Below are 15,808 nucleotides of genomic sequence, written 5' to 3' on the forward strand. Positions count from 1 at the left end.
GGCATGATCATGGTTTACTGCAGCCTGGTACTGCTGGGCTCAAGCCATCCTCCCTCCTCAGCCTCCCAAATAGCTGGGACTACAGGTGCACACTACCATATCCAGCTTTTTTTTTTTTTTCTTTTCATAAAGATGGGGTATCACTTTGTTGTCCAGGCTGGTATCAAACATCTGGCTTCAAACAGTCCTTCCACCTCGGCCTTCCAAAGTGTTGGGATAATAGGCATGAGCCGTTGCACCCAGCCCCATTTTTTTTTTTTATTTCTTATGCTGATAACTTGTCATGTTAAGAGAACTTTCTGCCTATGTTTCCATTACCATGAAGAGGGACAAGCAAGAGATCTAAGGATTATGACACCGTGTTGAAGGTCTTATCCTTTTAAGAAGTCTGGGAGGTTACCAGAAAGCCAGTAAGCTGATCCTTGCCTAATCAGCACAAGATGATAGCAGAATGTCTAGGAATGTATATTCAGAATTAGACCCAATAAGGAGATGTGATTCTTCAAGAAAAAAAAAAAAAAGATTGATTCAGTTAAATGTTTCTAAGAATATATTTTTGCAGAATCTCAAATGCTGGTGAAGGATATCTTATGAACTGAAATGAATGCACATTGTAGAGTTGACTTCAAAATAGGACTAAACAGTCAATATGCCAAATTGTTAATAATGGTTATGTGTAGAGTAACTTTTAGAGTTTCTTTTTGTTGTTATTGTTTTTGTATATGATATTTAAGTTTTCTGCAGTTTTTTTGTTTTCCACTTTCTGTTTTAAATTTAAATAAGGGCATTCATTCATTAAATACATTGTATTTGACATTTATTACATACTAAACATTGTTCTAGGAGCAGGACACTATTCTAGATACTATCTTTTTTTTTTTTTTTTTTGAGACAGAGTCTTGCCCTGTGGCCCAGGCTGCAGTGCAATGGCGCAATCTCAGCTCACTGCAACCTCAGCCTCCTGAGTAGCTGGAACTACAGGTGCCTGCCACCACGCTCACCTAATTTTTGTATTTTTAGTAGAGACGGGGTTTTACCATGTTGGCCAGGCTGGTCTCAAACTCCTGACCTCATGATCCACCTACCTCAGTCTCCTAAAGTGCTGAGATTACAGGAGTGAGCCACCACGCCCAGCCTCTAGACACTATCTTTCATACTTGACTGACAGTTTTGCTACTGCAAATAATGCATATTTTTAGGGGATTATGGAAACATGCTACTCCTTCCATAGAGTTAGTTTTTATATAGATGGTAGGGTTAGATAAAGCAAATTAGAGAAAAGAGTAGTTGGCACCCTTTTAATTGCTTGCTTTGTTTTGTGGTGCTTAGTCTCTGCTGAGAGAATTTTTTAAAACTTTATTAACTTTGTGTGTGTGTGTGTATTATATAAATATATTGTTCTTATCTGTTAGAATTACCAACTCAAGGGGCTCACGCCTGTATGCTCAGCACTTTGGGAGGCCGAGGTAGAAAAATCTCTTGAGCACAGGTGTTCAAGGCCAGCCTAGGCAACATGGGAGACTCCATCTCTATTTAAAAAAAAAGAAATACCAACTAATGTGTCTGTTGGTGAAATGATGTAAAATATAGGGTGGAGTTTCTGTAAAAACGAATAAAAAAAAGATGTAGTATGACAACATGTAAAACAAGATTAGCAAAATATTGATAATTATTGAAGCTTAGTGATAAGTATATGGGGTTCATCATTCTCCCTACTTTGTGTGTGTCCAAAATTTCTTAGAATAAAAAGCTTTAAAAAGAAAAAAGGAAATGTCAAGGGTTATGGACTGGATCAGGAGTCTAGTCTTTGTGGAGTCTTGATTTTCAGTTGTTAACACCATGTGTTTCCATTTTTTAGATATGCTTTCTTCATCAGCAAGCAGTCCTGCTCCTGATCCCGCCCCTGAACCTGATCCTGCTTCTGCTCCAGCTCCAGCTTCAGCTCCAGCTCCTGTCATCCCTCAGCCTTCAAAAATGGCTAAGCCTTTTGGCTATGGCTATCCAACACTTCAGCCTGGTTATCAGAATGCTACAGCACCACTTACTTCTGGAGTACAGCCCAGTAACCCAGTATATTCTGGATTCCAGCAGTATCCTCAAGTATGTATTCAGTCATATACACACATTGTAACAGTTATAAAACTTAATTCTGACAAATTCCTGGTGGGATTTGTACCTATGATTTGTACCACTTGGATCATAGGTACAAATACATGTCAGCCTATATCAAACATACATAGAATTTGATCTCAGCTTTTTTGTGTGTATATATGTAGAAAAAGATTAAATGAAATATAAATATCACATTTTTAAAGAGGTTAAATCTAGATCAAGATATTAGCTATGATTTTATTTTTCTTCATTGTATCTTTATTTTTCAGAGTCTACAATTGCAAGTATTAATTTTATAATCAGAAAATTTAAGTAAATGTTAAGTTTTTAAAAAAATTTTATATTATCAAGCTGGCATTCTCCTTAGAAAATGACAGGTAAAATGTGATTTGGTCCCTACACTGCATTTAAAGAACTTTATGACACATAACTCACCTTGATGAGAGCCTCCACACACATAAATATGCTCATAGGCTCACATGCTCATTTACCGCTGAAGTGGCTACATTGTCTGGGGTCTAAACCCGTGGTTCGTCATCTTGCAGCCAGGAAAATTTAGGATGCGGACACACACGAGGAGTTTATGGGTGGAAGTTTAATAGGCAGAAGGGAGGAGAAAGAGAAACAGCTTTCTCCATAGAGAGGGTCCTCTGAGTGGAAAACACTGGCTGGAGGTGGATGCACCAAATTTTATAGTCCATCTTGAGGAGGCAATGTCTTATTTACCTAGGGCTCACAGATCGGTTCGATTAGTTGTGACGTTTACATAAGGTGTTGGGGGAAAGGCTGGTTGCCCTACCCTAATCTTACTATGCAAATGAATTATCCTTGGCCAGCACCATCTTGTCTGCTCTTTACTGTACACGTGACTGGCAGAGAAGGGATGATGGAGCCGCCATCTTGAACAAGTCTACCCCTAGTTCCTGCCAGCATTCACTCTTGCAGGCTCCCAGCTTGCTTGTCTGTGTCTGCAGCTCGATTTTACAGGCTGCTCTTCGTTAGAGAATGGTTTGGGGCTGCTTTTCATTAAAAAGAAAAGCCTTGGGCCGGGCACGGTAGCTCACGCTTGTAATCCCAGCACTTTGGGAGGCCGAGGCGGGCGGATCACGAGGTCAGGAGATAGACACCACGGTGAAACCCCGTCTCTACTAAAAATACAAAAAAATTAGCCGGGCGTTGTGGTGGGCGCCTGTAGTCCCAGCTACTTGGAGAGGCTGAGGCAGGAGAATGGCGTGAACCCGGGAGGCGGAGCTTGCACTGAGCCGAGATTGCGCCACTGCACTCCAGCCTGGGCGACAGAGCGAGACTCCGTCTCAAAAAAAAAAAACAAAAAACAAAAAGGAAAGCCTTAGTGAGGATTCCCATACCCTCAGTATCTGCCTAAGTGATTTCTTTTTAACTCCTATATCACTGCTGCTAGGACCCATTCTGACATGACCTTTTCTGGAGCCACCGCATAAACCTAGCAGTTTAACAACTGATATGATATTTATACAATTAAATACTTGACAGTATTTCATTCACATCTATATTTCTTGAGAAGAAAATAAAATATAGGGAAACAAAATTTTTTTTTTTTTTTTTTTTTTTTTTTTTTTGAGATGGCGTCTCACTCTACCGCCTAGGCTGGAGTGCAGTGGTGCTGCCTCGGCTCACTGCAACCTCTGCCTCCCGGGTTCAGGCAATTCTCCTGCCTCAGCCTTCCAAATAGCTGTGATTACAGGTGCCCACCACCATGCCCGGCTAATTTTTGTGTTTTTAGTAGAGATGGGGTTTCACCATTTTGGCCAGGCTGGTCTTGAACTCCTGACCTCAAGTGATCTGCCTGCCACGGCCTCCCAAAATGTGCTGGGATTACAGGTGTGAGCCACTGCGCCTGGCCAGGAAACAGTTTTAATGACAAGAGTATTGCTACTTACAGAAAACTGTTCTCAGTTGACTAACCTTACAGAAATTTTATGGTGAAGTAAGAATGAAAATGAGAAATAGGATCATCAGTGAGGAGCAGTGGCTTACTCATGTAGTTCTAGCTACTCAAGACTAAAGTAGAAGGATTGCTTGAGCTCAGGAGTTTGAATCTAGCCTGGGTGACATACCAAGAGCCCATCTTGAGCAGGGGTAGGGCAAAAGAAAAAGGAAAATTATTTGTTTCTGGAATTTAACCTTAGAATGAAAGTACAGAGGAAAAAGGGAGAAAGAAAACTGAGAGACATTAGAGGAATATGGCTGGTTAGTACAGATTTCTCTGCCTCCCATTTTGCTATATTTTCTTTATGGCTCTGTTGTTTCATGTGAAACAATTTTTAAGTCTGTCCTGTTTGACTCTTGTACTTTTAGGCAAATTCCTATTTGGGGTTGTAACATATTATTTACTTAGAATTTTTATGACAGGAAAACCAGGTTCAAAGAAAGGATTGATTCTTGGAAGTGTTGAGCAAGGAGAAAAAAAAATTATTTTGAAATAGTAAATGGTCTTACATAATGACTTAGGACAATAGTCTGCAAACCATGGCCCTCTGGCCAAATCGGGCCCACTGCCTGTTTGTAAATAAAGTTTTATTGGAATACAGCCTTGCGCATTCTTTTATGTTATTGTCTATGGCTGCTTTTGCACTACAGTAGTACAGTTGAGTAGTTGCAAAAGAGATCATGTGGCTCTCAAAGCTTTAAAATAATAACCTTCTGACTATCCACAGAAAAAGTTTGCTGACCCATGACAAAGGAGTGTAGGAAGTATTTTTCATTTCGTATTTTATTTGGGAGGTTATTTTAGAAAATCAAAAAATTACCTTTGGGATAAGAGTAAAAATAAATATTCTACCAGAATTTAAAAATACAACATCATTTTATTCTGTAATCACAATCCTTTTTATATTCTGGGTCTAGTACCAGTGTTAGGAAAGTTCGGATAAAGGGGACAAAGATATACTAAAAAGTAACCTGGGTTATTAATCACACTTAAGTGAGCATCATAAAGCCAAAATATTTAGAAGTAGACTGTTAGAAAGCAACCATTCCCACCTTTCTTTTTTTTTTTTTTTACATAATTGGAAGCATACCATATGTACTCGTGTCTAGATTCTTTTGCTCAACATTATGCTTATTGTGTGATTGTAATTCATTCATTTGCATTGTTATGTGGTACTCAATCATGTGAATAGACCAGTTTGTTTATTTGTTCTATTGTTGATGGGCATTGGGGTAACTTTCCCGTGTGGGGCCATTATGAATGATGCTATTGTGAGCATTTCTATCCCTGTCTTTTAGTGAGTGTATATATCTAGGAATGGAATTGCTGGGCCATTGAATATTCATTTTTCAACTTTAGCAGTTAAAGCTAGACAGTTTGCCAAAGTGATATTCTGATTTATGCCTCATTAGCAGTGTGTGAGAGTTCAGTTGCTTCACATTCTTGTCAACACTTGGAATTTTGACTTTTTAAATTTTAAATAGTCACCTTCCTTTCATTTTGTAAGGAAATAGAAACTCAAATAAGTGAAATCACCTGTCCAGTACCAGGCTTGGTTCTAAGAATGCAAAAGACCTTGCAGTTCAGAATTAAGCACTTTTTTTCTCTTTAACTGGTAAGGATTTGTACAGTAAAAAATCATACTCAGACTTGATAGATGGATCTTTCCAAGGAAGATTATAAGCAGCTATTTTTGTCTGATCTGAATTTAAAATCATTTTTTGAACATTACTGTTTTAGGGGCAGTGAACACTAATGATTTAGGTATACAGCTAGGACCTACATTTAAATTCTTACCTATCTACTAAAAAAAGATTATAAATTTTCATCGAAGATTAAAATTATCAACCTTTTTTAAAAGAGGCCTTTTTTTATTTTGAGACGGAGTCTTGCTCTGTCACTCAGGCTGGATGGAGTGCATTGGCGCAATGTCCGCTCACGGCTCACTGCCTCCTCCACCTTCCAGGTTCAAGCGATTCTCCTGCCTCAGCCTCCCAAGTAGCTGGAAGTACAGGCATGTGCCACCATGCCCAGATAATTTTTTGTATTTTTAGTGGAAATGGGGTTTCACTGTGTTAGCCAGGATGGTCTGGATCTCCTGACCTTGTTATCTGCCCGCCTTGGCCTCCCAAAGTGCTGGAATCACAGGTGTGAGCCACCACGCCTGGCCCATTTATTTTTGAAGTTCCAGGTAGGGTAATAATATCTTAGCTTAGCTTTAAACAGTCTTAACAGTCATAATAAAGTTGAAATGCCTTTAAATGTCGTACCTAATGTAGTGCAATGAAAGAGCTCTGTGTAAGGGCTTTTCTTTGTATTGATTAATTTGAGATGACTTATTAAGTAGTGGGAAACCCTAACAGTTGGTTTTTGAAGGAAAAAAAAACACCTTAAAATTTGTTTTTTAGAGTTGAAAAACAGGAAAAAGGCTATTTAAAAACAAAAATAAAAATTAGAAAAGCATTTTCGGTGAATATATGAAAAACCAGATATAGATACTATATAGCTTTTTAAAATTACAAATTTAGTGAGATCAATTAGAGAAAATGCAGATAAACAAAAGGAAAAATATTAATAAATATTAACCAGTATTTCTACCAGGTTGTAAACAGCAATGCTTGGAGTCTGTCCTTCCAGGTTTCTTTCACTACACCTTGCTAGGGAAGCCAGGAAAGAAGCTGATTGTCTAGATGACTTGTTTAAACAAACAAAAGAAGTTGAAAAATACAAATATCACTTTGGAAAATGTTTAAATTTATTTAACAGTGTAAGAAGAAACCTTTCTTATTATATCTTTCATCATTTTGGTACTTGTATGTTTTATAATGAGTCTCCCATTTGTGGGGCATAACGCAGTTTCAAAATCAACATTATTTTAAGCTTGATGTGCTTCTGTGATCCCAGTTAAGACAGGAGAATCACTTGAGTTGAAGAGTTTGAGACCAACCTGGGCAATATAGCAAGAATCTGTTACAAAAGAAAAAAAAATCCTTGTGTGTGTATATACACACACATACACACACGTACTTTATCATACATAAACGCACATGCATACAGTCATGTGCTGCATAATGACATTTTAGTCAATGATGGACCACATGTATGATGGTGGTCCCATAAGATTATAATGGAGCTGAAAAATTCCTGTCACCTATTGACTTTGTAGCTGTGCTAATGTCATAGCACAGTGCATTACTCGTGTTTGTGGTGATGCTGTGCATCAAACAAACCTGCACTTCTAGTCATATAAAAGTATAACACATACAGTTATGTTATGCACAGTACCTAATACTTGATAATGAAAATAAATGACTACTGGTTTATATATTTACTCATACTAAACTTTTTATCTTTATTTTAGAGTGTACTCCTTCTATTTATAAAAAACAAAAGTTAACTGTAAAGCAGCCTCACACAGGTCCTCCAGGAAGTATCCAGAAGAAGGCATTGTTATCACAGGAGATGACAGCTCCTTACATGTTATTACACCTTAAGACCTTCCAGTGAGACAAGATGTGGAGGTGGAAGACAGTGATATTGATCCTAATCCTGTGTAGGACTAAGCAAATGTGTGTGTTTGTGTATTCATTTTCAACAAAAAAGTTTAAAAAGAAAAAAATTTAAAATAGAAAAAAGCTTATAGAATAAGGCTGTAAAAGGAAGAACATTTTTTATACAGCTGTACAATGGGTGTTTTACATGGTTTTTGCAAAGGTCAAAAAGTTATTTAGATTGGTGCAAAAGTCGTTGCAGTTCTTGCCATTGAAAGTAATGACAGGCCAGGCGCATTGGCTCACACCTGTAATCCCAGCACTTTGGGAGGCTGAGGTGGGTGGATCACCTGAGGTCAGGAGTTTGAGACCAGCCTGGCCAACATGGTGAAACCCTGTCTCTACTAAAAATACAAAAATTAGCTGGGCATAGTGGCGGGTGCCTGTAATCCCAGCTACTAGGGAGGCTGAAGCAGGAGAATCGCTTGAACCCAGGAGGCAGAGGTTGCAGTGAGCCAAAATTACACCAGTGCACACCAGCCTGGGCAACAAGAGCAAGACTCCATCTTAAAAAAAAAAAAAAAAAATGACAAAACCCACAGTTACATTTGCACCAACCTCTTAAAATAAATAGTTTATAAGGTAAAGAAGTTACAGTAAACTAATGTATCACAGAAGAAAGAAAAACTTTTTTTCCTTCAGAGTCTCCTTCTGTCACCCAGGCTAGAGTGCAGTGGCACAATCTTGGCTCTCACTGCAACCTCCACCTCCTGGGCTCAAGCGATTTTCGTGCCTCAGCCTCCCAAGTAGCTGGAGGATTACAGGCGCCTGCCAGTACCACGCCCGGCTAATTTCTGTATTTTTAGTGAGATGGGGTTTCACCATGTTGTTCAGGCTGGTCTCAAACTCTGGACCTCAAGTGATCCACCCGCCTAGGTCTCCCAAAGTGCTGGGATTACAGATGTGAGCCACCATGCCTGGCCAAAAACTATATTTTTATAGGTTTGATAAAGCCTAAATGTGCAGTGTTTATAAAGTCTGTGGTACAGTAGTGTCCTGGGCTTTCACCTTCACTCACCACTCACTCACTGACTCACCCAGAGCAACTTCCAGTCCTGTAAGCTCCATTCATACTAGGTGTCGTATGCAAGCATACCATTTTGTATCTTTTATACTATATTGTTCTTGTAGTTTTTCTGTGTTTAGATATACAAATATCATTGTGTGCAGTTGCCTACAATATTCAACACAGTAACAGTGCTGTACAGGTTTGTAGCCTAGGAGCAATAGGCTATATCGTATCGCCCAGGTGTGTAATAGGCTATACCATCTAGGTTTGTGAGTACACTTTGTGATGTTTGCACAAGGACAAAGTCACCTAACGACACATTTGTCAGAGCATGTCCTCATCATTAAGCGACGTGACTACACGCACACATTTGTGCATTTATCTTAACTATTTCCTTAAGTGGAATTACAGAATCAAAACATTTAATTGGTTTTTTCTTTTTTTGTAAGATAAAGTCTCACTCTGTGTCCCAAGCTGGAATGCAGTGGCACGATCGTGGCTCACTGCAACCTCTGCCTTCCAGGTTCAAGCAATTCTCTTGCCTCAGCCTCCCAAGTAACTGGGATTATAGGCGTGTGCCACCATGTCCAGCTTAATTTTTGTGTTTTTAATAGAGATGGGGCTTTACCATGTTGGCCAGGCTGGTCTCAAATTCCTCACCTCAGATGATCTACCCGCTTCGGCCTCCCGAAGTGCTGGGATTACAGGCTCAAGCCACCGCATCCGGCCAGCATTTAATTCTTTAAGACTTTAGAATTTCTGTCTACTCAATAGAAGTTTATTCCTTCTCTATGGTAGTACTATTCTAGGCACTGAGAATACGAGAGGAGGCTCAGTGAACAAAACAGTTCCTGCTCTTAAGAAGGTTGATGGGAGGTCAGGATTAATAAGACAATAAATAAGTAAACAAATAAAGAATTAATTTCGAGTAGTTACAAGTGCTATGAAGTAAGACAAATTGAAGTAGTTTCTGGGGTGAAAATGTGGAGTAGGTGGTCAGATAAGCAGCCTTCATTGTAGAAGTTAGGTTTGAGTTAACATGGAAGACAAGAAAAAGCATGGAAGGATCTGTCGTTAAAGCATTTCAGGCTGAGTAAACTGATATGCAAAGACTTAAGGCAGCAACAAGTTTGACATGTTTGAGGAATAAAGTCCCAGTGTTGTGGGAATTCAGCCATGGGAAGAGTAATAGGGATGAGATCAAAGAGCTAAAGGACCACATTCAGAAGCTGAGATTTTACCTGAGGTGCATAAGAGAGGTATCAGAGATTTTATGTAATGGGATGACATCTAATTTACATATTTAGAAAATCATTTGGCTGCTGTGTGAGGAATGGATTAGAGATAGGAGTATTTGAAAAGACAAAATGGAAGCAGGGAGACAAATTGAAGTTCTACCCTAATTCAGGAAATTGATGGTTGTTCTTTGTACTAAGGTAGTATAATGGAGGCTGTAAAAAGTGAATAGATAAGAGATAACTTTTTATATGCCAGTGGATTGGATGTGGTGGGTGAGAGAAAGGAAGGTGTCAAGAGTAACTCCTAGGTTTTTGGCATAACACCTGAGTAGAGGTTAGCGTATTTACTGAGATAATGAAGACAAAGGTCTAGGAATGGGAATTGAGTTGGCCATGTTAAATTAAAATACCTAATAGAGATGTCAAACAGTATTTGATCAGTGGTTGTTGGTCAAATATGGAGAAATAATGTACCAATTTATACTTCAAGCAAGAATGTATTTAATTGCCCCTTTCTCTATATTGTGAAGTACCCCAATAATTATTTTGTATAAGCAAAAAATCTTTTATAATTATTGGTCATATGTATTTCTTTACTGAAATCCCTGTTTATATTTTTTCACCATTGTTCTGTATGTCTACGATAAGTGTAAACCTTTTGTGTTTGTATATTGTAATTTTCTGCCATGTTGCCATCGGTTTTTAATTTTAGTGTGTTTTTATTTTTTACCTTGGAGAAATACTTAAATTTTATGTAGTTATTTTGTAATTTCTTTCTTTCTTTTGTTTTTTGAGACGGAGTCTTGCTCTTTAGCCCAGGCTGAACTGCAGTGGTGCGATCTTGACTCACTGCAACCTCTGCCTCCCAGGTTCAAGCGATTCTCCTGCCTCAGGCTCCCGAGTAGCTGGGATTACAGGCGCCCGCCACACCACACCAATGAGGCGCCCAGCTCATTTTTCAATTTTTGGTAGAGACCAGGTTTCACCATGTTGGCCAGGCTGGTCTTGAACTCCTGACCTCGTGATCCACCCACCTCGGCTTTCCAAAGTGCTGGGGTTACAGGCATGAGCCACCATGCCCCGCCTAATTTTTGTATTTTTAGTAGAGATAGGGTTTCAACATGTTGGCCAAACTGGCCTCGAACTCCTGAAGTCAAGTGACATGCCCACCTCGGCCTCCCAAAGTGCTGGGATTGCAGGCGTGAGCCACTGCGCCTGGCCTCATTTTATAATTTCTTTTATTGTTTTTACCTTTGTTTGTATCCTTTAAAAGGTCTTTTCAGTGTTAAGATTAGGAAAATATTATATATTTTTTTTTTAGTTCTTTGATGATTTTGGTTTTGCATCATTAATCCATCTAAGGTTTTATTTTGGTACATAATGTAAATAAGAAGTCTCATACTCTCCCCTTCACCTGCAGAATGGTTTACCCTTAGTTCACTATCATTTATTAGATAATGTGTCTTTTATCTCCGATTAAATATCCCACCTTTATTTTATATCCTAAATTCTTAGAAACTTGAGTCTTTTGGAGGGTTTTCTGTTATATGCTACTATTAATCCATGTGATCATTTTTTCTGATTCTTTACAGCTCTACAGAAAACAAGAGAATCCTTTTTATCATCCAGTTGTTTTTTTCCTTAACATCACCACCTTCAGTTACTGTCAACATTTTGCTATATTTGTTTCATATGGGCCCACACTGCCTTCCATCCCACCACCACTTTTCTTGCTGAGGATTTTAAAATTAGGGAGGTGGACAGCATTTCTTACATAACCACAATACTACTATCATAGCCAACAAAATTGATATTTTCTAAATGTCATTTAAAATTCAGTCTATATTCAGATTTTCCAAGCTATTTCAAAAATGCCTTTGTATACTTTGTTCACATTAAAACCCAAATAATAGTTTACTAATTGTATTTGCTTATGTCTCTTAATTCTTGTTTTAAGTTAAAACAAGCCCCACCCCTTTTTTTAATGCCTTTGATTTGGTAAAATAACTGAGTCTTTTGTTCTGTAGAATGTCCCACATTCTGAATTTAGCTATTTGCTTCTTTGTGGTATCATTTAACTTATTTCTGTTTCATTTTCTATGGATTGGGAGTTAGATCTAATGGTTGATTATATTTAGGTGTATTATTTCAATTATTTATTTAGTTAGGCCATAACATATATTTTGGTGATGTACACTTCAAAATAATAGCTGTTTATTTCACTTATACCAGTGCTAGGCTTGATTAGTGCCTCATACAGTGACATCCTGATCCTTTAATTGTGACGTTCCTCATTAAGCTTTCACCTAGTGGATTTATCATCTGTTGATATCTATTGGTCTTCCATTACAAGTGACCACTACCTGAATCATTTATTTCAGTATGGATTGTTAAATAGTGATTTTTCTGAATTTATCATTATCCATATATTAGCTGGAATTCTATAGCACATTAACATAATGGAGTGCTCCGTAGCTGTAAAAAGAAATGCAGAAGGTATAGACATAGAGTTATTGCCAGGACATTTTTTTTGGTTGAAAAAGGGGCTATATTTACAACAGTATATATGTTTAGCTTATATAAATAGAAACAATGGAAGGATTAAACCATAAGCTAATAAAAATAGTTAACTATAGACGGAGGTGTCAAGAGTGAAATAAGATATCTCTGAATACCTTATTAGTACCTTATTGTAATGTTTTTTGACATTAGAATTATATAAATGTTATGTTTACTCAAAAACCAAAAAGATTAAAAATGGGGCCGGTCGCGGTGGCTCACGCCTGTAACCCCAGCACTTTGGGAGGCCGAGGTGGGCGGATCACGAGGTCAGGAGATCGAGACCATCCTGGCTAACACAGTGAAACCCCGTCTCTACTAAAAATACAAAAAATTAGCCGGGCGAGGTGGCGGGCGCCTGTTGTCCCAGCTACTCGGGAGGCTAAGGCAGGAGAATGGCGGGAACCCGGGAGGCGGAGCTTGCAGTGAGCCGAGATTGCGCCACTGCACTCCAGCCTGGGCGACAGAGCAAGACTCCATCTCAAGGAAAAAAAAAAAAAAAAAGATTAAAAATGATCCTTAAATATGAAAAATAATATAAAATAAAAAACCTGTTTATCAAGTTGGATACATTCTAATACCAAGAAAAGTACTGTTCAAGCTGATCTTAAAACCTAGTATTTTATACGTCTCAATGGGATATAATGTAAGGACAAAAAGAACTATGAAAAATTTAATAATCTGACATAATATTGGTGGTGTTATAAATGTATATTATAGGATAAGATAATGCTGTTACCATTAGAAATCAAGATTTGTAGCAAAAGAGAACAGAGATACCGGTATAAAATCAAAGAACTTAAGTAAAAACCCCGTCATCTTAAATTTGAATTGGAACTGTCAACGTGGACTCATTATTTGCTTCTGCTTTTAACGTGTATTTTCCATCTTTACCTATTGCAAGTACCTGGAAGTAATAACAGTGTACTAGCAATAAGCACCTTTATCATCCAGATTATGGTTTTTAGATATCATCTCTGCGTAAAAGGAGCCAAGATTCCTTTTTAGACAAACAATTCTAGATTTGAAGTAAAAGAGTATAAAATAGTGTGTAAGAAAGCAAGGAAACTGTCAAAGGCTAGTTAGGTTCATATAAAAGGACACTGGGGCCATCTTGAAAGGGCTTTCACTGGCTAAAGATTGGGTAGTTTGAACATCATAAGAATAATGACTAATTCATTACATCAATTTGAGATAGCAAGCCGTTAATTCATGATAATATTAAAATACAGGGAACAAAAAAATACGGCAAAACCTATTGAACACCATTGTACATTTCTATGGTACCAACTCATTATTGTGAAAGTTGATAATTGGGGGAGGGGAACCTTGAGAACAGTGGGGCATTTATCCTGTTTTTCAAGTATAAACTGTATTCAGGGAAACCAGATTGCTAATGCTGAAAAGCATTGTTGCTGAAATTTCATTGCGAGGGTTAACCTTGCTAATAAGGTTCAAATTTATTCAGTACTTTTGCTTTGAGTTTTTTTCAAGTGTGCTTTAGATTGACTGCATACTAAGTCATTCTATTACCAAGCCAGATTTAAATTTTCTTACCTTTTTGCTTTTTCTGTATGTTGAGATATGTAGTATATATAGTATAAGAAAATTTATTTATGTTTTATTGTTCTTTTGTTTTATTTTGTTTTGAATTGCTCTTTCAGCAGTATCCTGGTGTCAACCAACTATGCTCCAGTATAGGAGGATTGAGTCTTCAGAGTTCTCCACAACCAGAAAGCCTGAGACCTGTAAACCTCACTCAGGAGAGGAATATTTTACCCATGACTCCTGTTTGGGCCCCTGTACCTAACTTGAATGCAGACCTCAAAAAATTAAACTGTAGCCCAGAGTAGGTATTTATTTATTTTATAATCTTTCTTAAGTGATGAAAACATTGTATGATTTTCAAAAATAGTAAAAGTAGTATGTTATTTCTTCGGTTGGAAGTTTCGTTAATGTTGACTTTTCTTTTTTTTTTTTTTTTTTTTTTTTTTGAGACGGAGTCTCACTCTGTCGCCCAGGCCGGAGTGCAGTGGCACGATCTTGGCTTACTGCAAGCTCTGCCTCCTGGGTTCACGCCATTCTCCTGCCTCAGCCTCCCGAGTGGCTGGGACTACAGGCGCCCACCACCATGCCCAGCTAATTTTTTGTATTTTTAGTAGAGACGGGGTTTCACCATGTTAGCCAGGATGGTCTCGATCTCCTGACCTCGTGATCCGCCCGCCTCAGCCTCCCAAAGTGCTGGGATTACAGGCATGAGCCACCACGCCCGGCAATGTTGACTTTTCTATTCTAGTTTGTATAGATGTAAAATTTGACTTAGGTCATCTTTTTTTGTTCCCATCTCTGTCTCAATCCAGTCCCTTCCCCCTATCACCTAATGTTAGGGAAATTATTTGAATGAAGGGTTTCAGGAACCCAAATCTAACTATATTTTATATTTCTTAAATCTTTTTCCTCACTTTTCAATAATAATAACTTCTGATATCTTTTAAATAAGGACAGATATTTAAAATTTCAGGCTTTGCTTGAAAAGAACATAGACCTCACTTATGTAATCTCAAGAACAGGTTTAGATAAATGGTTTATCTCAGAATTTTCTTTACCCACTTAATATAGAGTATGAAGACCATTGACTCCCAGAGTTATTAATCCAGTCTGAATCTAGACTGGATTTCCTTTGATAGAGAAGTTTAGCTGGCAGACTGCACTGGCAACCACCAAGCCCTGGTGTACTTCTATGTGAATGAGCTCTGTTACTCACTTCACAGTGCCTCATGTCTTTGTTCTTGCATGCTTTTAGTTCTTCTGTATCCTATGAATAGGATATCCCCCTGGTCCTACTTTCTTTTTTTTTTTTTTTAGAAGACATCCTCCTGCTCCTGGAATTTCTCCTCCTCATAAAGTAAACACTGATTCTTATTTTTTTTTTTTTTTTTTTTTGATGGGGTCTCATTCTGTCACCCAGGCTGGCTGGAGTGCAGTGGCCCGATCTTGGCTGACTGCAACCTCCGCCTCCCAGGTTCAAGTGATTCTCGTGCCTCAGCCACCAAGTAGCTGAGATTACGGATGTGCACCATGATGCCTGCCTAATTTTTGTGTTTTTATTAGAGATGGGGTTTCGCCATGTTGGGCAGACTGTTCTCGAACTCCTGACTTCAGGTAACCTGCCCACCTTGGCCTCCCAAAGTGCTGGGATTATAGGTGTGATCCACCACACTTGGCCAACATTGTCTTCTTCCTTGCATTAGGAGAATTAGTATTCTTTAGAGCCAATATTTCCCTTTTCTTTTCTTTTTTTCTTTCTTTTTTTATTTTTGAGATGGAGTTTTGCTGTTGTTGCCCAGGCTGGAGTGCAATAACGCCATCT

The 15,808-nt window shown here is 38.3% G+C and overlaps 1 protein-coding gene across 6 annotated transcripts in view; it reads left to right on the plus strand.

Moving 5' to 3' along the window:
- SEC24B (SEC24 homolog B, COPII coat complex component) overlaps nt 1–15,808 on the plus strand; it is a 107,073-nt gene that overhangs the window by 58,873 nt on the left and 32,392 nt on the right. For 4 of the 6 annotated variants that reach the window (XM_058436630.1, XM_032145240.2, XM_032145259.2 and 1 more), the window contains 2 exons: nt 1,859–2,100; nt 14,103–14,287. In XM_058436630.1, the coding sequence (XP_058292613.1) occupies nt 1,859–2,100; nt 14,103–14,287 (427 nt within the window). The remainder of the gene's footprint in view (nt 1–1,858; nt 2,101–14,102; nt 14,288–15,808) is intronic. The other 2 variants (XM_032145250.2, XM_032145266.2) reach the window with 1 other exon arrangement.

This window comes from Hylobates moloch, unplaced genomic scaffold (genome assembly GCF_009828535.3).
Source record: "Hylobates moloch isolate HMO894 unplaced genomic scaffold, HMol_V3 SCAFFOLD_3, whole genome shotgun sequence".
Lineage (NCBI taxonomy): Eukaryota > Metazoa > Chordata > Mammalia > Primates > Hylobatidae > Hylobates > Hylobates moloch.